The sequence below is a fragment of the Hyalella azteca genome, unplaced genomic scaffold (assembly GCF_000764305.2).
Source record: "Hyalella azteca isolate HAZT.00-mixed unplaced genomic scaffold, Hazt_2.0.2 contig17970, whole genome shotgun sequence".
NCBI lineage: Eukaryota > Metazoa > Arthropoda > Malacostraca > Amphipoda > Hyalellidae > Hyalella > Hyalella azteca.
Window position 1 is genome coordinate 351,415 of NW_025947730.1, and position 23,246 is coordinate 374,660.

Genomic DNA, 23,246 nt, shown 5'->3' on the forward strand with positions numbered 1-23,246 from the left:
GACCGGGTAGTAAAATCAATTATATTTTTGGGTAAAATAACTCCAAATAACTCCAGGTTTTTGGTGCATTGTAGTAGAACTCTTCTAGTTACATATGCAAATGAAAAACTTGAGGAAAGTGTCATAGTTTGCAAATGGGAGGCACTGCCCCATAATGAGGGAAATGTGACTACCTAATGGCAGCCCTGATGGGGTAATATTGACTGTCTTGGAAATTAAGTTAAAATTACCATATATAAGACTCTGTAGAGTCTTAAACATAAAGGAAAAACATAAATAGGCTGTCAAACATAAAATATGTTATTTATGGTAATTTTATATTAACTTCCAAGCCGGTCTATGTTACCCCATCAGGGCTGACATTAGGTGGTCTAAGTTACCCCATTTGGGGGCAGCGCCCCCCATTTGCAAACTATGACACTTTCCTAAAATTTGTCATTTGCATATGTAACTAGAAGAGTTTTACTACAATGCATTAAAACCTGGAGTTATTTAACCAAAAAATAAAGAAATTGGAGGGGGTACTCTGACAGGCTTTAAATAATAGCTTTTTTTCTGGGTCACATTTTTAATTTTTTAACCTATTAGATATGCAAACTTTTCAAATCTTTCTATTGTGTTATGTAGCCTCAGTATTAGGCCTTTAATGCCCATTGACAAAATTTTTCTATGTCAAATAGTTTTTGAGTTGTGGGGGTTTTTGTTAAAAAAACGAAAAGTGGTCTAAGTTACCCCGCCGGTCTAAGTTACCCCATTTTACGGTACTAGTTGGTGTGTTTAGACTAGGGTAGAGTCTGGTAGATTTATAGGACATAAAACTAGTAGATCTATTGATAGTGTTGTGTACTGTGCTATCAGCTACCTATCTGTTATGTGACTCTTCAATTTTTAGAAGATCCGCATTCCTGAGGTGTTCTTGTATATTGAAGCCAGTTCAATGGTCAATATTTAGCTCATTACCTTGCTCTATACAAACTTTACAAAGCTAATGAATAGACTTGTCAATAATTGTTTACCCAAAAGTCCCAAAGTGGTAAACATCACCTTGGCTTGTTGGCCATTTTTAAAGGCAATAACTGCCCTCTTTAGCCAGCCATATACTGTTGTTGTTAGTGGACTAATTGCAATATAAAAAGTAACATTTCAACAAAGATGAAAAAGCTAAAAAAAATCAAAATAAAAAAATCATTTTTTATTTATTTTTTATTTAAAAAAAATGAAAATCACCAAGCTGACTGTAGGTGATGATAGAATACGAATGGTTAGTCTTTCAGTCATGCCAAACCTGACGTATACGAGTCTTGGAAAATTATATTGATGGAATGGAGAGTCATGGAAAAGTCATGAATTTTTTTATAAACTGTCAAACAGGGTAAAAAGGAACGGTTTTGAGCATTTTTTGTTAATAACTTCTTACCATGAAACATTTCAGAAACAAGTTTAGGCTCATTTTATAGCTCTTTGCGAGGGCTATCGAATGGCATCTTCAAAAAAATTCCACATGCTATTTGTAAGGTATATAAAAGGCTCCTGAATTAATCTTGAAATGGGGTAAAAAGGGACACTTGAAATAAAACTCAATTTCAAACCTTTGAAGCATGCAGAGTGTACTCATCTATTACTAATAGTATTCTGAAGTCCTCCTCTTTCATTGTAGATGATGTAGATGTAAAATAAATGACATTTTCTGTGATTTTTACTTGTTTTTCCTTTACTGATATGATATTTCCATATTCATTAATTACCATATTATTAATGTGATATTACTGTATCCATGGACATGGCATTGAGCATTGACAACAACCTTGTCCACTGCAAGCTTCATATCAGCAGCCATGTTGCATTTCTTCTGTATCTGTAAGCTTACAGGATGGTTTGTAATTTTGCACAATTTTAATCGAGTCTAATGATTTCACTATAACCAAAAAGATCATGAAAAACATACCTGAAACAGAAAATAATGTTTTAGAGACAACCATCATATGTTTTGAAGAAATAAATCTTAGTTTAGGTCAATTACTTTTCATTCTATGATGCCTGGTGCACAATTCTATATATAGCATTCTATGTACAATTTTGTGATGACCGATGATACACTAATTTTTCAATAAGTGAATTTTTTTTGCCCAGTGAGGTAAATGTAATAAAAATTCTTTGTTGTTAATGAATTTTTTTGTTAACTGGAGCCTTTGCTGACTGAGGTTCTACTGTAAATGCATTTTTAAGGGTGTCCCTAATTACCCCGAGGGGGTGTCCCTTTTTACCCCATCGCGCGGAAATGGCTGCCATTTTTTTTTTAATGAGATAGTCAAATTCTGTCAATTACATTTTCAAGCCGACACCTGGGTGCAACTTTTATGTAAGTAAAATTTTTCACTACGGCGAATATTTTTTTTGCTCCAGATCTTAGCAGAGGTACTTTTCCAAAATCGCACTTTTCACACTTTTTTTCAGCAATTTTTTAGAGATAGCAAATGTTTGATTTCTTGACTAGCTTCATACATATTAGATAGTAAAAATGTTGAAGTTTATGCCACTATTTTTAGTTTTGCAATATTTTGATTAGTTTAGCTGCTACAACATTTCTACGAAATGTGGGACGTTCGTCCCTATTTACCCCGCCCGTCCCTTTTTACATCGTTTGACGGAATACTAGTATGCACCAGTGCAGCCTGAAAGCAAGTAAAAATCTCAGTAAATGTCATTTATTCTACATCTACATCACCTAAAAAGGAAGAGGAAAAACTTCAGAGTACTGTTTGTAATGGATGAGTCATGCGTACACTTAGCATGCTTCAAATGTATTGAAATTGAGTTTTATTTCAAGTGTCCCAGATTACCCTGTTCCCAGGGGTAGTTTGGGATGCTTTTATTTTACGCCTGGAACCTTATGAATAGCATATGGGATTTTTTCAGAGACGCCATACGATAGCCCTTGCTAAGAGCCTTAAAATGAGCTTAAGCTTGATTATGAAATGTTTCATGGTAAGAAGTTATTAACAAAAAATGCTCTAAACATAGTTAGTATTTTTTATGAATTAAGTCCTTAGGAAATTCATTGAAAATCCTTTGGTTTGGACAAGCCATAGATCTTTAGGAGCAGCACAGAACACTATTATCTTTTATTTCATGCCTGGGTCTATTACAGAAGTGTTGGTAGTACTGGATTAATTATCATTGGACAGACTTTGACCAATTAGCGCTGGGCATGATGCCATGTCTGTTGTCTCAACTGGATTCTGCGGCAGTTGGTGCTTGATTGGAATTGTGGGTGAAGATGCAGTGACATGTGGCACTCTAGATTATGACAGAGTGCTCCATTTTCTCAGAAGCTCATGTTCTTGTAGATTTAATATGGAATGCCACTGTGCTGCTATGATGCTATGGTATACCCATATATTTGACAATGTGACTTGACAACTGTCATCAGTTCCAACTTCCATCTATTCCATCAAACCATCATTCTCTCCAATGTTAAATATTGGGCCAAATTTCCAAGGTAAAAACCACTTTTTCATCTGAAATTTGTAAAAAATTCAAGTAAAATGTGGCTTTCTTCTCAATTTTTACAAAATGAATTATGCCAGGGCAGCTTCCAGCTAGTGTAGAAGAAATGTTCTCTTAGGGCTGTGATTCTCTTTCTGAGTTCTTTTTTTTTTCTTAAATTTGCAGCAGTAAATCCATGTTTTGACCTGTTGATGTATATTTTCTCACCCGTAGAAGTTCATATTTAAGCCATAACAAGTTTTGTGTCCTATTTCTAATTTTACCCTAGAAATTGCAACAAAAACCTTTTGCATTCCATCTGATAATTTAGCATGTCAGACAATTTAGCATGTTATAATTTTAGGCTGGCAGCTTGACTGCTACTATGAGAACATTAACTAAAACATTTTGTACACATTTTACACCCTACTGCACGCTGCACAGAAGTTTTTGCTTTTTAGGGAGAGAGCAGAACTAAATTTTAGAATTACAAATTTTGTTTTAATGGCATATTTGTGAGTTGTGCAATTTTTGATCAAACCAAAATACATGACTTTAGAACCGCAAGATTTCCAATTGAACCAACATTCATGACTTTGCAACTAAGATTTCCAATTGAATTAAAACAGGCATGGCTTAGAAACCACAATATTTTAGAGAAAAGGTGGATTATTCCAATCCTGAAGAGCAGGATTGAAATTTTTCTATTACTGTAAACTTGTGACCTGAGTTATTAAATTTCATTATTCTTTTAAAATCTGTTGGCCTGACCATGTGCTTCTGTTAACAATTAGATAGGAGGTTATATAGCTAATGGAAATCTTGTGTTCCAAAATGGAGACAGCCATATAAACAGCTTGAAATTTTTATGTACCTATATATATTTATAGATATCTTCCTCACCAGGGCAAGGGGATCACAGAACCTCTTGCCTATGGGAAACATCATATAACACTATGATCCCCTTCTCAATTCAGTTTTATTTTCAGAAGAATTTTTTTTAGATGTCCATTCAGAATTGTCAAAATTCAAAACTAACACAAAATGAAAACCTTTCCAATACATTTCCTACGCTTTCAAAAGAACTGGAAGAAAAAAGACAAAACGTGCTTCAGCTCGTCAGGTCGCTGCTTAATTCTGCTCAGGGCAACCTCACCATCAAGGAGTTGGAGCGTAAGTGAAAGTCAATTTGCAACTCTGCCAATGTCCATTCATGGGCTTCCTTGTAACTCATCTTACTAAATTGAAGTGAAAACTACTATATTTCATTTCTATTTTTGTTTCCAATGTATGAAAATTGAAAAGTAGGGTTCAGTGATGAATGTATATGTATAATGATTTTAAAAATTAAGTCTTGATTCCGAATGCATTCACTATAAAAATGAGCAATCAATACACAGATTTTTTATCTACATTATTATTTGTTAAATTGGTTGACTTTGTACTTTTTGGTATAAAAATCTTTTGAGGGAAGATGGTAATGGCTTTATTTAAATAATTCTATGTTTATGGCATCATTACATTTCCAGGCGACTATCAGCAAATGGTGGATGAGCCCATCCCATACCGACAGCTTCACCATGCAACATTGGCCAGTTTCCTGCAATCTGCCCCTGAGGTTATTTACTAAAATTTATCACATTAACAAAACACTATTACCATGCCACTCAATTTCTACTTACTTATTTTAGCAATGTTTTGATTGTTATAGTGTTTTATTCAAGTTGCATATAGTGCATGTCTTGAATTACTTTTTGGAGTGCAATGGTTGTCAATTTTTTTACAACATCACAGTCAATTTTGATTAAAAAAATTCTTTAATGCTGTTCTCCTGATTATCTTGGCTTGCTAATTTGATATTATGTTGGAGGGAGGTCATTGTGAGGCCAAAACTAGACTGATTTTGTTCCTCAACATTTTCTGTGGAAATTTTTTTTCACAAGAATGTGCATCCTTAAAGCTCCCTTTTATTTTATTAGATGGTGCAGTTGGTGAACCGTTCCGGGGTGCTGTATGTACAAACGGCTGCAACTGCTAGGGACCACATACATGCTCTTGTTTCAGGACAAAAAACAGTTTCAAAAAAGGTAGGAACTAAATGTATCTTGCAAAAAATTTACTGTTTTAATACAATTTTCAAATTATTTATTCACTGGTGGTTTGTTGCATGATGGCAAAAACGTGGAAAAGGGGAGAAAAAATGCTCTTTTCTCTCTATGCTTATTACTGATGAATTAGTTTCAATTTTATTTTCTGAAACATTTTATTTATACTTATCTCAATGCTGCCATTGTTTCCAGCAAACAGAAATTAGAATTATAAATTCCAGTTAAGGAATTGTATATTTCTATAACTTCAATTTCTTCCCAGAAGAAAAGCAAAGGGTCGGCATTGAGGCGACCTATCCCGCGTTCCTTTCCTCGTCAAGCTCTTCTTCCACATCCACCAACTGCTCCTATTCAGAACCTTCCATTTCAACAAGCAGGAGCTAGAAGAGGAGTTTACCGTGGTAACTCTAGAGGCAAAGGTTTTGGCCACCATTTAAGGCCACATCCTCAATCACTGATGGCTAATGTTACCATACGACCAGAAAATGTTAACCTCAACCCACCACATCGTGAACCAATTCCTCAGCGACAGTTGATTTTTCAAGGTTCTGCTTCCATGGCAACTGTTTCTGGAAAACTACCAACACCACCACCATCTCCATTGCAGCTTGTTCAGCCATTATTGCCTCCGAGTCCACAAGCCAAGCCAATGCCTGTCAAGTCCCCTAAACCACCCATGCTTCCAAAGTCTCCTCCATACCAAAATCCAGCTCACAACTATCAGAAGAAAGTTGAAAGCCCTACTAGCCCAAGAATGTTGAATGATTCAACATCCACGGATGTAAGTTGGTATTGAGATTTCTTGCACTCTAAGATTATTAGGATTTTTTATTAAAATGATTTACTTGGTACACTATTTGAAAGGAAAATTTAAATGAATTTTATAAATGAAGAATTATTTAATAGAGTTAACCTTGAATGTGTGATTCATAACTTACAGTTTCTAAAATAAATACTAAGCTCGTCACTGTGAATCATAATAAGTGTGTTAGAAGTGAATCTTTCATCATTATATAATTTGATCATTGCCTATCATAGCATTTCAGATATTTTTTGATGAAGTTAAATTTAGAACTCCAAGCAAATTCGTTGCTGAAGCTGATGGCTGTATTTGTTGGGATTCTCAAATTTTCAAGCCTACTTTGAAAGAGTTGAAAATTGTTAGTTTCTATTAGATATACCGGTAAGCATGTTATGAAGTATTTGAATTAGGTATCTTATTTAAATTAATTTATTTTCTTTCTCCTTTAAAAGTCAATCCTGCAAGACAAGAAAAGGGCTGGTGGCAATACCCAAGAGGAACTTGAGGTCCTTGCAAAGAAACTGGGCTACTCTAACCCTGAGTACACTCTGCTGCCAATGAACAAGAAATGGATAGCTACTCTCAAGGTGAGGTCTGCCTTACTATAATAATAACTATTCACCTTTTTTTAATAACTAGACCTTATGTGTTTACGTATTATTCTCAAATTAAAGTAGAACTGTAGTGTTTATCATTGGCTGGCAAGTCTTTGTCATTCAGCCAAGTTCCAGATTCCACCCAATACAGTCCCAAATGTCTTGTCTCTGATCTTCTCCCACCTTAGTCCAGAATTTCAAGCAATTTGACAAAACAAGCATAACAGACCAGCTCATCAAGCATTTTGAAAAAAGCAAGTCTGACAGACTCAGCCCATGAGTAAAGTAATCTCGTCAATTCCCAAGGCATTTTTGTAGAACCTTTATGATATTTGCTGAAAGCCTGAAATAGTTACGTTTTGATGTCTTCAGTTTTGCGAGATGGTGTTTTTATTGACTTGATTTGACCAGTTTGTCATAGTTTTTTTGCTTCTCACATCTCGCTTCTATTCTTAAACATAACTTGACACCTCAAGAACTAGCAAATTTTAAATTGTCAAGAGAATTTATTTGTTCTATCATTGCCCAAATCATTTAATCGTTCCTTCTGTTCTGCTGTAAAACAAGCAAGTTCTGGTGATTTCAATTCACTTTGTTTCATACTTTGCTCTGAAGAATCATTCTTTTTTAATATCGACAGTTCATCGTGACATTGAGTAATCACATAAGAATTGTCCAAGCCTTGTTTATAATTGCAGAAACAAGAGCAACCACACATGTCCATATTATTAGACTGTGACCAAACTAATGAGTTCCTAGTATATAAAAATATACACTTACTTGAGAGTTTAGTTTTTGTACACAAAGGATGTTTTATTACGAGGCATGTTTTTTAATTCAGTACCGTTTTGGAATTAAAATAACAAGTCAGGTGGCAAAATTTTATCAGGAGGGTATTCAAAAAACAGGTGCCACGTTATGACAAGTGCTCAATATTCACCGAAATTATGTAGAAAAATTGATTGAGGTATAGGCTTTCGTGTAAAAATGAAATTATTGCATTCTTCTGCATTCTGAAATTATTGCATTATGAATTATTGCATTCTGAAATTATTGCATTCTTTGCACGTCTTTTTTTAATTTCAAGACGGTACTGACTTAAAAAACATGCCTCGTATGTGCATACAAGAAGCCAATTACTAAGGATGATTCCTTGTAGAAAGAATTTCTGCCAAATTGCAGCTTTACGAGTATCATTGTTCATTACTGGAATGATTTTTAAGTAATTATTACTGAAACTATGTTGAGTAATTTTTTCTTCATCAGGTGAATGGAAAATGTTATTCAAGCTATCCAGAAGAGCGTGCAAACGCAGCTGAGGCAAAGTCCATTGTTGCCCAAAAAGCCTTGGCAGAAATTAAGCTTTTAATGGATCTGCCTCTCACAGGCTCTTTTGAACTCTGCCTAGAGAGAGTAAAAACGGTTGGTTCTGAACTTATTATGTTTACAATATCATGAAATCTATTTTAAGATCATTTGTAGGAAAGGCTTCTATTGCCCATCCTAACTGACTGAATAGAACTGGTCTGTTATCAGCCGCTCAATTGCTAATCACAAAAGAGGACACACAAGTTCTATGACTTTATTTGAGATAAGTTACTAAACATTGCTGTAATTTAGGATATAACTGATTGCAAGGAGGTTCATGCCTTATCAACCCCCATACTCTAATGAATACATTTTTACTTTGATTAGAGTCTAGATTATGACCCCATCTAAAATGGAAGATGAGAATAGCAGTAAGGATAATTGAAAATGTTTCTATCTCAAGGTTGGTGTTCGATTTTTGATCGAGACAGGCTGGCGTGTTGAGAGGCTGAACTATAGCAAGAGGGTCCTCGTATCTTTTCTGTGATGCAACCTATTTTTTGCAGCTTTTACAAGGCGAAATACACGGCCTCTGGTTCAGCCATCTGTGCGAGACTTACCTCAAGAAGTTTGGAGAAAACCTTCCTCCTGATTTCTGTGAACGGGCTAATGAACGTGAGCAGCAGTTCGCTAATACAGGCCTAGCTTTCACCCAACATCAAAAGCTTTGGGTGCTCTACAAGAAAAATGTGAGATTTTATGATCGAATATCAATGCAGGCGGCCTGTTTTTGAGTGAAGTTTTAATAAGACCTCAGAAACCGTCGCCTTAATCTTTATCTGTAGTATACTACTCTGACATGAATAGCCTAAAGATATCATAAATTAATCTTGTCATAAAATGTATGTTTTGTAAAATCCGATCATTTTGTATGAATTAAGATCTATATTGTCTCCTGTTAAATATTCTTGCCTTGCTTAGGATGCTAACCTGGAAAGAGCGGCTGCAACAAATTCATTGGCTCATCACTCGCTACCCTTCCTATCGATGCAGCAGCATTCACAGACTGACACACGACAACCTTCTAGTCTACCAAACATTTCTCAACCACTGTCACCTCTACAATCGGGACAAAAGCACCAAGCTCAGGAGTCTAGTCTGAATCATCAGCAGCAGCAAAAACAACATACCAATAGACCATCTCTCGTTAGAGCCGTCACTATGCCTGTGCATCCAGCAAAAGCTGCAGTTGCCATATCTTCCTGTCCTCAAACTGCTTCTGAGATTCGGATCAAACCACACTTGAATCTGTCAGAGCATCAATTATCTCTAGAGGCTTCCCCTAAGTCCCATATTGATATGCGCTGTTCCTCAAACTCTTCAGAAAGAGTATCTAAAGTCTCCAATGAAATGGCTGCTAAGACCCTAACCAAATTGGAAACGCTCTCTCTGAAAAAGAACCTTGTTGTAAATTCGGATTCTGATGTCGGAAAATCAAGACAACTGTTTAACACATCACCTAAAACTTCAATTACTGCTGTCGAGGATGAAGGAGACTCAAATCACAGCCATGGCAGCGAGAGCAGCACGCCTCCAGCCTTGACTAGAAGCACTCACCATCCTCCTGTGATGCATTTGCCGGATGAAGACACATGGCAGGTTTACGTCTCCCACATTCTCGACGACTGCAGGATTTGTTTCCGCTTAATCGGTGACGCTTACAACGTAAGTCTAAATCTATCTATTGCTAAATAAATTATCACTGACTTGAATGAAAATCCTGAGTTTCATGTTAAATATATCCTTGGTATTTCAACTTCTTTGACAATGTTAATCTAGAACCAGAAAAAGCTGAAAATCATGTTTCTTATCCTCTTGGCTATATTTTTAGAGTAAAAATTTCTCTTCTTACAGTGTGAGTACGAGGAGCTTGTTACCAAGATGGAGCTACATTACTTCGACAAGATCCACTGCACAGCACCGACCAGCGTTGAGCTCGGCCATTACTATGTCCTGTGCCACCACGAGACGTGGTTCCGGGTTCTCGTTGTGGGGGTCACGGGTGGGTTGACTCTTTAATTTCATTCCCTATTCTCTTTCAATTCTGGCTGTCATTCCCTTATTGCTCATCTTTCTTTGTCTGTCCACTTTCCTTGCATTAAATTCGACTTAGTATTATTATTAATGTTAAATTTCTCAGTAGGATCGTATGTTCATTATTATCTTGTGAGTTGCATGTGGGGTTGCAAAAATTTTTGCAACAAAGAAAACATTTGTTGTATATTCTGCACTATTTCCAGCGTTGTAAGTTTTATGATGTTAAAAGAAATAATCGACATCAGGAAGATATAAACCACATTCCATGACCAGAAAGCCCATTTAAAAGCATTATAATCAAGGAGGAATAATAACAAAAGTTAGGATAAGCTTTGGCGTGTATCTGGTTTGCGAGTTGCTTCATTATGGAAGATATTTAAATATACTAACATATTTAGTATCAGTATTGCCCTGGAATATATTAGCTGCAACTCCTCGTGCTCCAAGTAGTAATTTCGGGTCATCAGTGTTCTGGATTTTGAAAGAACGTCAAATAAAATATTTAAAAAATCTTTTTAAAAAACCACGTTTTTCTTGTGGACTAAAAAGTAGAAAATAAATTATGGCTCCCCCCCAAAAACGTGTGTCGGGTAGATTTATGATTAAAGCGATAAGCACACAACACACGAATTTTGAACACTTGATGGTGAACGTACAGCCCGACCCACGTTTTTTTTGGGGCGAACAATAATTTATTTTCTACTTTTTAGTCCACAAGAAAGACGATTAAGACTTTGATTAAGTATGACTTGACGTACGTATCGATGATACGCAGCGTCAGTGCCTGCTCGTCTATAACGTCAGCGCCCGCACGTCATACTATATATATACTATATATATACTTTACTCAATTAAACTAATTTCGGTCTCTAATTGCTAGTTTTTATGATTGTATCTGAAATTGTTAGGCGAAAATAGCCTGCATGCCGAATTTCAGATCTCTAGAGCAATCAGAAGTGGGCTAATTTTCGTTATCAATGTTAACAACACACAAACGCGAAGCTAAGCTAAGAAAAACGTGTTAAAAAGACGAACTGAAATTACCGAAAAATATTGATAGTGCAGTTGGTATTGAATTTATGGAGTTTTAAGCTATGAGAAAAATGTCTTTTCAGCAATTAAAATGCAAATATGAGCCCTTGCTTATCGTAGCCGTAGAGAATGTGGAATAGATACAGCAGAGATTAATGATGTTATTTTGTGCAGAAACTACAGTTTCTGCGCTGTTGGTGGACCACGGCGACACCGAAGAGGTGGCAATAGAGAACATTTATGAGATCTCGCCGGAGTTCCTTGAATTACCGTGTCAGGTGATGGATACCAGCTTAACAAGTTATCTCTCAGTATCTACAGACAATATCATTAGGATCATCCCATTATAGTATGTGGCAATACTTGTTTCCTCACGTGCCTGCAATCATGCCATTGGAAATTAATTATGAGTTCAAGGCATTGTCTTTACGTTTTCAATATCGATATGATAAATTTGCATGGCGTTTCCTTTGCTTTTAAATTCCTTGTCTTTACACTGGAATTATTTCTTCTCTGAAATGAATCTATTGTTGGGTTCAGCGACAATGGCATTCATTATTCTGAATTGAAAGAAGCTATTCTTGAATAAATATTTTCCTGATCTTTAATGCAAATATTCATTCTGAACGCAGCATTAATTTGAATATACGTTTCGAGTCTCCTTTCTACTTCAACAGTAGAAATAGATATTGAAGAATGATGAGTATAAATGTGGAGAAGATTTTAAAATGATATTATTCATGTGCACTAATTTCGTTGAGTATTCATGCGCAGTGCGTGACGGCAACTCTAAGTGAGCTGGAGGGCGTGCGGTGCGCGCCTCTGACGACCGCCCTACACACTGTCGTCCTCGGCCAGACATTCAGCGCCACTGTCGTCGCCAGAACTCCTACCGTCCAGGTCCTTGTCCGTCTCAGTAGTTCTGCTGATTCTCATTCATTCATGATTCAAACTTTACTTCGGCCAGACATTCAGTGTTGCCAAAATTTTCAAAAAAATAGAGAGATAGGTACTACTCATCTCTCAGTAGTTCTCATGATTCTGAAGCTAATTGTGATTCCCTAATGACTTTAGCTTTATTTCGTCCAAAAAAAATTTTTTTGACACCGGTGATTCCATAGAAGATTTAAATGTGGTTTTATCACCAACGCTAATTATCCAACTGCAAAATGGATTTGTTGTGTAAATATGAATGGTTAAGTACACCGTGGCGGTGATCTCAAGTGCAAAGCACGTTATTTGTCAAGATTTTATAATATTTAAGTCAATCAAATTTAAAATCGTGGCAAAGTTCTGGGAATAAATTGTTATTGTTGCAGGTTGTGCTCTACAACACTTCATCGTCAGAGAAGGTCAACATCAACGAACAGCTCCTGCAAATTGTGCCTGAAAGTTTCACTAAACCCCAGCTGCCTCAGGTGTGTTTTCTTCCCACTCCTGAATTTGTAGATCAGATTCGTTTTTTATATTAGACTTGAATTTGAATATAACTGAGATAATTATTATTATACTATTTATAATTTGCAGATTCAAGTTTTGTTTGATTTGAAGAAGTACCTATTCTATTGAATATAAATAGTTTTGTATTGTGAACAATATTGACGTTTGGTCTAGCAGTTAAAAAGACGAAACACAACAAATTCTTGCTCTGCGTGGAGATATATTAAAATTCGACCTTCACAATTTTTTTTTCACAATTTCACAATTTTTAAATTTTTATTATATTATTCTATATTTGTTTTTCTGATGCTATTATTGATAAGAGTATTAATATTGAGCATTTGTCAGGTTGGAGGCATTGCTGAAGCTTTCGTAACGAACGTGTGCGACGATGGGCGCGTCTTTGTAACGGTTGAGTCCGAGACGTACAGCTTGCTGGAGCGCATGCTCGCTGTTGCAAGAGGTGAGACAGCAAAGTTGGCCAAGTTATGTGTTCGTGATTTTATCTAAATAGCTCCTATAGATGGCTAAGAAATTGTAATACATCCAACTTAAATTTTTGCAACGTGAAAACCTTTTTTTTTTTTTAATGATATCGTAACGTCCCATATTCACTCTGCCGACTGTTGGATTTTGTAGTTGAATAGTAGATGGAGTTCATTGAAAGTTGTAAAGGTAGAAATTTGTTTATAGTTCAGGTGCATAGGGCAAGAATATTAAAAAATTAATTGCCAAAATAATTAGGTGTTCAAGGAATCTATATAATAAAGGAAATTTAAAGCGTTTCAGTGTTTAAATCGACTAATTTGAAAGCATTAATTATTAAAGCAGTCTTGATTGGAAATACCTCGATTATTCATTTCAATAAATCAATATTTGAGGTAAGTGTATAAATATGTATATATTTTAAATTTTCCATTACTCAGGCTAGACAAAAATTAATACCAATCTATGGACAAAGTATCAGGTAACGATTACGGATACAAATTTTCATTGTTTACGTACTGTTGTTTCTATCCCTCTTATTCCTCCCAAGGCTTGGAGCTCTCTGGTAATAAGTAAGTTAACCTTAATCAGTGTTCCTATACCGTGCATGAGTCTAACTCCTCCTTATTTCACATTGAAATGATTGTCATCACACACGTTGAGGTTTGTTCTTGTCACGAGTAGCCTCGGGCGAGAATATTTGCCCCCCACATACGTGCACTATTCCTTAACTTAACGCAATTACCCTAGGTCATTCAGGTTAATGATCATCTAAACAGTCTTAATGAACGAGCGATTAACTCAGTTACGATTGATTGCATATTATGTCAATGCATATAAGGCATTTAAGTCAATCATTATGTCCTAACATACCACTTTCTGTACGGTTACGAATTCCCGTAAACTTTTATCTTCAAACCAGAAGTTTCCCATAACTACCTCTTGAATTGTCGGGTAACTTCTATGCATTCGTGAAACATTTGCATGGTTCGTTATGACATTTAAAACCTTATTTTATCAGTAGATAATTTTACCAGTTTGTCGGCAGGATGGTAGTCAGTTTTTGTTTCAGTAATTTTCATTAAATTTTGTTCTCAAAAACTTTCAAGATCAATTACCTAACTTTTAACAGAAAGCATGATTTAAATCATTGAATTTTTCTAAATAAGTACTAAATTTACCGTGATCACGGCCATTCTTTTGAATTCAAGGAATAAATGAATTTTATTGGTCAAATCGCAAATTAACTATCAATTTAATATTGTAGAAAATGTTGAGAAAATTAAAACAAATTTCACTGAAAGTGTTGGTGTTTTTTTCAACTTCATCATCAGCTTCAATATTAATTTCAAGAATGTAGCTTGGACCTCTGGTACATTCTAGGATATTTGAATCTCTGTCAATTTTTTAATAAAACGCTGTTTGAACAACGCCTATGTTCTTCTTAACTGCCTGCATTAGTTAATAGGTTTGTTTACCGTGACATTGCTTCTTAATTTTTGATAGAGTTTTAATTTCAACTTGGCAAATTCTTTCAAATGTCTTCAGCCTTGTGAGAACTGATTGCAATTGTAGGACTGAGGATAGAGAAGCATGTTCTCTTTTAAAAGCATGTATACTTAGCATGACAGTTTTATTTATTTTCGTCATAGATATGGCTTTGTGCATCAATGTTTTATCAACAATGATCTCACGGTCAATTGCTTTATTTCACACTTCTGTTATAATGAGCACTGTGTTACACGACTTGGCTACAATTTCTTAGTTATAGTTACGTGTTAGATTAGTTGAATTTTTTACATTTTGCATAAATTTTTTGATTTTGCGTAGGGCAATCTTGTAATGGATTACCGCCATAAATTGAAGCTAAGAGGTCAAGTTCGTTAAGATTGCACCTTTACTTATTGGTCGATGATGCTGCTTTCTTGCTGAGCAGAACGTGCTGAGGAGCTGTCAGGAGATTCAGACGTGGACCTCACTAAACTTTACTTGGCTCGATTCACCTATGACCAAGATTGGCATCGCGTGAGAGTTTCATCTGTAATAAAAAAGGAGCAGGTGAAGGCCGGTCATTTTGTTTGATTTTTTACAGTCTAGATCCAATCCTAACTTGACTCACCCCAATAATTTAATACCTAGTTTATAGCCATTAATGAAGCAAATGATCATAGGAAACAGCTGGTGGTCGTTTTGCCCGTTTCACAGCGAGTTCCTAGTTTTGGTTTGTCGTTTCTAACTTGTTTCTCTTATTATTTAATGCCACGTTTTGAGGGGCGTTATGATGATGACTTTATTCTAATCATTAATTGTGCTAACCGTAACTCCTTTTTCCCGTGAGTTGTATAAATGATATGCTGATGAGAAGTTCGTGTGTCTTATTTTTATAACATTTGTTTATTATAACCATGTTTTGATCTCATCCTTTGTTCAATTTAACCTGTCACCTGATCATTAAGTAGGGTGCGTTAAGGTCTCCGTGATTCTATCTTTTTCCTGACTAAGGCCAGATCTTTATTTTCCAATATATGATATCTTTCTTGTTCGTTATTAAATTCCCATGGCTTTTGTGATAACTCGTTTTTTTTTTAATGTTAGTTTTAGGTGGTGTTACACCAGAATTGTTTTTGCCCCAACTAATAAAAAAAATTGCCCGACCTAACACACGTTTTTTCCTCCTTATTGTTATTGTCTAACCGTTGATTCATCCATTTCATAAGTTTACCACGTGCATTGACGTAACCAATGTTTTCATGTCTAACCACTTGTTGCTGTAACCTGTTTTGTGTTGCTAACCTGTTCTGTGTTGCTAACCTGTTCTGCTAACACCCGGGCGCTGGTATAGACGGATATAGTAAGCGCTCAGTGTATCGACTGGGGAGTGAGTGAGCTGGTCGCTTCACACCACCTAGTGCTGCTCTCGCGCGTCTCGCCTTTGCTCCACGTCCTGCCTCCTCAGGTCAGTTCTAGCCCGCAGGTATCGGGATAGTCAGGTCAACTTAGTTTGGTTCACTTGTACGCGCCCCAGGAGAATTTTAAAGTCCGTTTTTCTCCATTCTACAGGGTGAACCAGAATTAACTGACCCTTTTAATTTGTTAATAAATAAAAAACTAAGAACGTTATGAAGTTGAAACTTGTTTTATTTAAAAGAAGAACATTTTTATGGTAATATTGTATCCAAGTTTTTAGGATACAATAACTAACTAGGATACAATATTACATACAATATTTTAACTAATATATATTATTTATACATAATAAATATTTTAACTAATACAATAATAAAATATTGTAATAGGATACAGTATTTTAACTAGGATACAATATTACCATAAAAATGTTCTTCTTTTAAATAAAACAAGTTTCAACTTCATAACGTTCTTAGTTTTTTATTTATTAACAAATTAAAAGGGTCAGTTAATTCTGGTTCACCCTGTATATTCTATAGTGATAGAATATTCCATCTCATCCGATTCTTAGTAGGTTTATTAATACAGAGGAGGTCTCAGGTTGACGATTTAGAAACAAGTGATAATAAACCTGTTGTTGATAGGGTTCCGGTGTAGGGACAGAAGAGCTTCATGAGTTGACCTTTTTCAGACTCGCTACTTGAGTTCACGTCTTAGTGCGGCGCATCGTTTAGTTTATACAATATGCTGTAGTTCAACTGCAAACTTGCCAGCAACAAGTTCGTGTTAGTGCAATTTTTTTGCTTATAGATTTAGATAGAGTTTGACTGACAAATTTGAGAGCATCCATGTGTTTGTGCAGGCCATGGAGTGCACTCTGGCCAACTTGCCACCGCCTGGCTTACGCTGGACCCAGAGAGCATCGGCTCGTCTGAAGGAGCTACAGCCCACCTCCAGCCCCGTACTCCTCAAGGTGCTTACCTCGATACATGAAATGTACCTTGATGCATGGTATAGGTACAATATTGCCTACATCTTCAACCATCATTTTAAAACTACTAGGAACTATTATTTCACAAAAAAATTCGCCCATTTGTATCGTCTTGATAGAGGACACATAAACTCTTGTGTGTCAAAACACCGTATAATTTTCATTTATTTCCATATCCCTCAGATTGCCCTATTTTATTCTGAACTTACCGGAGAACACTCAATACCAGAAATTAAACGTTAATGTTATATCTGAGGATCACATTTTATTTTCTATTTGATTTGCAGACTGTGAGGGTTGACCCAGTGACTGGAGTGCCAGAGGTGCTGTTGTTTAAGCGCCTCCTGCCACAGAACGAGCTCATCTCCATCAATGAGACGCTAGCCATAGACTCTCAACTCTTCTCGTGAGTCTTCTTTATAACTCATTTGTCGCATGAAATTGAAATTACTTTCATTGGTAACTCTTCCTCTCTAATCACGTCAAAAGAAACAGTGTTCAAGGTTAGTGTATGTAAGGAGGAGAATTAAACCATCAATTCATGGTAAAGCATATTGATATGGTTTGGAGAAGGTAGGAGTGATGAACTTTGGCCTTTAAGACAATGATAGTAAATGGCTTGTAAAGAAATGCTTATTTCATAAATTGTGATAGTGATACCAGTTAATCAAAACCTACAATCTCTGTCGAGCCAATAACTTCCAGTGCTTTCTCCATACAGATTTGACTTTGTTTGTTGAGCGAAAAAACTGGGAAAATTTTTACCTATGATCAAATTGATGTTTTTGATGCTGAGCAGCAACTATGAAGAAAACAACAACGAGAGCCAAGGCAGTGAAGGAGGCATGAACAGCAGCAGCGTGTTGGAGAGTGCTGCGTCCTCAACCTCCCTCAGCTCACTCATGTCTGCTAGAGGTAGGCAATTGAGATAACTTGCTAAGCAGATTTTAAATTCATCTCATGGTAATAACTACGGCTTGAATTATTGACGGTTCTATTAATTATGTTGACTTTTGCATTTCATAGTTAGTAGAGCTATGATTATTTGTTTTTAGCCTTCTTAAATTATGAATACAAATTTTCCCTATCTACAGTGGTGTATTTTTGGGAAAATAATTTAGGCTCATATTTGTTAGTAAATTATTATATCACATTATTTATTAATTATAGCTTAAATTAATTTTTGAAATAACTTTGCATTACAGGTGCTGTAGGGAAGACTCAGCCCCCCACCCCCAAGATAGCGCCACCTTGCCTACCCAGCGTGGGGGAAACTTTTGACGTGCACGTCACCTTCGCTGCCAATCCCTCAAACTTTGCTGTAAATTATATTACTTTTACCTCCTGCTATAATGTGTTGTTAGCTTAGTTTGTGTACCACTCGATTTGCTGTCAGCTTCCTATTAATACGATTTCAAATTTTATTTCTTAATTTTCTATCATTTGTACCATTACATATTGCACACCACTTGTTTCAGTCGAACAGTTGCCTACCCAAAAATGAGAGTTTGTATCCTACAGGTATAGTCAGTCAAAGAACTGTTCAGATGAAGTTGAGAGTTTGACCCCTACAGGTGCATTCGGTCAAGGAGTACAATGAGCTAGAGAAACTGCGTCGTGAAATGCAACAGCATTACACCACACACGACGATCAGGGCAAAGTTGGAGTAGATGAGGTCGTTGTCGGGGGCTACTATGCCGCTCTACACACTGATTCCTACTGGTACAGGTTAGTTCTTAATGTGTCTGCAGAGACAGGTGAGGTGTGCAACATTTGATGATCCCGATCACCGAATGTTGCACACCTATTACGTATGTCTCCTAATCACGATATCACCAGTTATGATCTTGCGTATCTCTTTGTATTTTTGAATTTTTGCATTCCTATTTGCTCGAGATTATCGTACACAAAAGCAAATATTTGCTTCATTGCTCATGAATCGGTCAAAGATATTCTCGACTTTTGAAAATCAGCCCAATAATTTTATTTTTGAAAAAATTTTGTGAACATGGAAATAAATGAATAGCCTCAACTTCGCCATCAACAAGAATTTGTTTCCAACGACGATAAAAAATTGTAAATAATTATGAGACATGCATATGCATTTCTGTACAATAAGAAGACGTCGCATACGCACAGCAGTGCAACAAAACGTTTAAAATACCGTATGTACATTTTAGGAGGCCCTACTGCTTGATGTTCCCTTGCAAAGCATAATTCAAGGTAATTCTTTCAAAAGGGGGTAACTTGACTTTCACGTGACGACGACTAACACTTTACACATTTGCAGAGTGTGCGTAAACAGCGTGATGCGTGACTCGGAGCTGCTGTGTGGCGTCTTCGTTGACTTTGGTGACTGCTTTGTGTTACCAAGCAACTGCGTTCGAAAACTCTTACCATCGTTTGCCAAAATGCCATGGCAAAGCATCAGGGCCAGTTTGTATGGTCAGTCACTAGTCTTTTTTTCTGCAAATACGTTCATTTGAATATCAGCTACTTTGCCAATCCAAATTAGGTCCTCCATTAGCTTACTTTTAAAGCTTGCTTTGTATACTTGCATTTAAATTGACATATAGTGCAGATTAATTGGAAAATTTACGTTGTAACTTACATTTTTTTATGCTGATAGGAGCCATTGTGAAATATCACAGAAACTTGTTTGAAAACAAGTTTGTTCTGGTAAATAATTTGTTGTTGTGAATTAGATTTGAAGAGAACACTATTTTGGCTTAAATATTATCACGGTGTTCAGGTGTGCGTCCCAAAAGTCGAGATTGGATCCCAGAAGATGCGTGCCGCTTCCGGGACTTGGTGCAGGGCAAGGAATTTGTTTCATTCGTCATGGGAATCTCGTTGGATCGAGGCTTAACCATCAATGATCCTGGCAACATGGCCGAGACGTCTGCCATGCCTCGGCTCATGTTGAAGCTCGTGGACACGTCAACATACGATTCAACTGACGTGTACATTGATGAGCTGCTCATAGCGGAGGGTTGGGGTTTGCCTACTCCATCGGCTGGAAGTGTAGCAGGGGTTTCAACTCCACTGTCCCCACGGCCTGCAGTGTAATTCCTAGCACGGGTTATTTCGCCTCCTATGTTGCCTTGATTCATGTGGTTTGGCTCCATTAAATGCTGCCATTTGTCTGATTTCATCATTCGTTTTTCTGATATTCAATACCAGCGAATTTTGTATTATATTCTTTTCATTTTCTATAAGTATTTTCATCGGAAAGCTGTTGATATTTTTTGTGGAGCTGAACCTTTTTTAGGAATGATAAGCCTTGCAATCAATTATTTTGCGATGTCTCTATTAAACTGTGCTCATCATCGCGCCGGCTATAACAGAAAAAAAACACGTTTAGACACTGAAACTTCATGCGAGCAACAACTGTGCATAAAATAATCTATGCTGCGTGAAACAAAATAAGGCTTAGAGGTAGATCTATACCTACAACAGTGCTAGGTATGGCAGCTAAATCGTTGAGATCCTCAGCCGGGACGTCGAAACCTGATGCCACACGTCATTGAGACGTGTCGACTTGAAGCATTTTGTTTTGTTGCTTTGCTGCCATGGTAGATGTTTAGACAAGTCTTGCATAAGGCTATTTTGACCGGGAATCGCGTTCTTGACGAGTCCAATACGGATCCTTTAGAAAATCTTGACCTGTTACCTGGCCTTAAGTGCCCAATTCGCTATTGGTATTGTTCAATAATGTATTTTTTTTCCTTTACGTTCAGTGGAATCGATTTTTCGATTTGATCCTGTGAAATTTTAACGGATGGTATGTTTCTACGATGTGATATTTTTTGCGTCTTGTTTATAGCGGAATTTCCTGTCCTTTGTTTTAATTTTTTGCGTGGATAGTTTCAACGAAATTCTCTATCAAGGAATGCCTTGAAATTCTGGACTCTGTGTTGATCCTTCTAAATCGTCGCGAAATGAATTTAAATTTGTTTCAAGGCAGTGGAATGTGAATTTCCTTGCTGCAAACTTCCAATAACTTTTATCCATTTCTCATACTAAATTTTTACTGTGTGCACAAATAATTAGAATAGTATTGTAGTACAGTGCAACACAGCTCATAGTAGTAAAGTGCTATTCTTGATGAGCTGTGGTTATCTGTTCAAGCTCTGTTTCTATATGGCCTATTTATGTAGCTACGTTGGTGTAACTAATATTTCTTGTTAAGATAATTTGTCAAGATGAGGACTTGTTTAAATAATTTAAGATTTAGCGGAGTAACTGGGCTTTATTATTAGTACTTGTGACCTGCCCATATGGAAGCTATAGCTTATGTTTATTTTTTCATAAAATATCTGTAACAAAAGTTTTTCACCTAAATAAATAAATAATCATATTTCCAGAATCAGTATCTTGCCAGGTCTGATTTACGAACTGTTTTCCTTAAGAAAACGTTATAATAATTTTTCAGCAGATTCTATGAGCTTGCAAATTTCTACATTTATAGAAACAGAATAACTTTTTATAACCACCAGCCATGCACTAATAACAGGTCTTATCTAGCAAACCCCCTCCGGGGGACTTCTGATGCCCGTCTGTGTCGCGAAGTCCTAGAATTCCTTGCATTTCTCTTTACTGTCTCTCTCGTGCGGGTGGCCGACGTCCCGTGTAAGCGACCTCTTGTTCGAGTGTCTTAGTTTCTGTTGCTTGTCACCTATTCCTCCTTGTCACCTGTCCCTCCTTGTCACCTGTCCCTCCTTGTCACCTGTCCCTCCTTGTCACCTGTCCCTCCTTGTCACCTGTTCATCCTTGTCACTTGTCCCTCCTTGTCACCTGTCCCTCCTTGTCACTTCGTCTCTTTGAGATGATAACGCTGCTTCTTTCGAGCCAGCTTCAGCGGGCTGGATATCTGAGACCTTCCGCCCCTTGTGGGTGATGAACGATTTTTGGATTTAAGAAACTTTCAATAATCGAGACCTTCCTCCTCGTCCATCATGTTCATCTTGACTTTCAATGCGACATGGCTAAATAGCTGAAGCACTAGTTAACTTGTGGCAACTAAACTAACTTGTTTAGGAAACTTTCACAAGTAATTCACTTGGTCCTCGAAATTCAGTATAAAGTATTTCTGTTATTCAGAAATACTTTTTACTGTACTGATATATTGTAATACTGTAATATTCGCTTCATTTTTTTTGTAATTTCAGCGAACTCAGCTACTGGTCAACAGCGAGTTATGACCGGAACCATTGATTCACTTCTTTATGTATCTCAAGTCAATTTTCTGATGAATTGGAGAAATTTTTTAGTAGAGAGCCTTGCTTCTTTATACTTTGTACTCCAGCGTTTCTCATGCATCGATCGATTTGTGCATTGTGTTTCAACCGCGGTTGGTTTTACCATTTAGGTTTAGAATTGCAATATAGTTCTTATACTCGAATGACATGATGTCATCCAAGACATGTTAAGAATATGGGAGTGAATCGTTTAACTTATCATATTAGTGAGTTTATCTTTGTTGTTCTAGGTTTCTCATTTTGGAGGAGAGCATCGACTTAAGCTTTAGCTAAGCGGGCCTCTGGGCAGCTACTGTGTCTTATTGCGGGCCCCTGTTGTATGACGAAGTTGTTATGTAAGCCTAATTCCATGCACTTCTTTTACTCTGTGTCTGGCATCATAACTTGTCAGCGACCTCTTATATTATAGTCTTCATTGCTGTTCTTGTTACCTCATCTAAGTTTTTCTTAAATGCTATTGCTGCAACTACATTACTTGCGTATGCGTGCTAACCCCTTAAGACATTGCTTCAGGCGTATATGATGAGTAATGAGTATTTAACTCTTAGTCTACGGATGCTTTAATCGTCATGAACGTTATTTGAATGCGTTATTCGTCGTCAGCCAAAGGTCTAGTAATTAATTACTATCAGTAGACGTAGGTAAATTACTGAAGTACCAAGAAAGATTTCCTACTGAACAGAACTCTAGGCATTGAATTTTTCTTACTACTTGTAAATGTATTTTACACG

General features: G+C 36.5%; 1 protein-coding gene across 3 annotated transcripts; it reads left to right on the top strand.

Moving 5' to 3' along the window:
• The first annotated feature begins 4,481 nt into the window (after positions 1–4,481).
• Positions 4,482–21,143, top strand: LOC108667308 (tudor domain-containing protein 7). Of its 3 annotated transcripts, none has more exons than XM_018154324.2 (22): positions 4,482–4,659; positions 5,016–5,104; positions 5,466–5,573; positions 5,857–6,375; positions 6,849–6,983; positions 8,259–8,414; positions 8,867–9,049; positions 9,282–10,025; positions 10,215–10,362; positions 11,604–11,707; positions 12,204–12,329; positions 12,749–12,847; positions 13,218–13,332; positions 15,292–15,413; positions 16,198–16,311; positions 17,125–17,235; positions 17,541–17,659; positions 18,053–18,168; positions 18,459–18,574; positions 18,828–18,982; positions 19,545–19,699; positions 20,007–21,143. In XM_018154324.2, exons 1-22 carry the CDS (start codon positions 4,491–4,493, stop codon positions 20,321–20,323), a joined length of 4,020 nt encoding a protein of 1,339 aa, XP_018009813.1. In that variant the 5' UTR covers positions 4,482–4,490; the 3' UTR covers positions 20,324–21,143. The 3 variants fall into 3 exon arrangements, with proteins under 3 accessions (XP_018009813.1, XP_018009814.1, XP_018009815.1); XM_018154325.2 differs by having other exon boundaries at positions 5,860–6,375; XM_018154326.2 differs by lacking the exon at positions 16,198–16,311.
• The last annotated feature ends 2,103 nt before the right edge of the window (positions 21,144–23,246 follow it).

Coding starts and splice junctions, on each gene's coding strand:
- LOC108667308 (XM_018154324.2), top strand. CDS start 4,491: ATGTCCATTCAGAATTGTCAAAATTCAAAACTAACACAAAATGAAAAC. Junction 4,660..5,015: donor CACCATCAAGGAGTTGGAGC/GTAAGTGAAAGT, acceptor TTACATTTCCAG/GCGACTATCAGCAAATGGTG. Junction 18,575..18,827: donor CCAATCCCTCAAACTTTGCT/GTAAATTATATT, acceptor TGACCCCTACAG/GTGCATTCGGTCAAGGAGTA.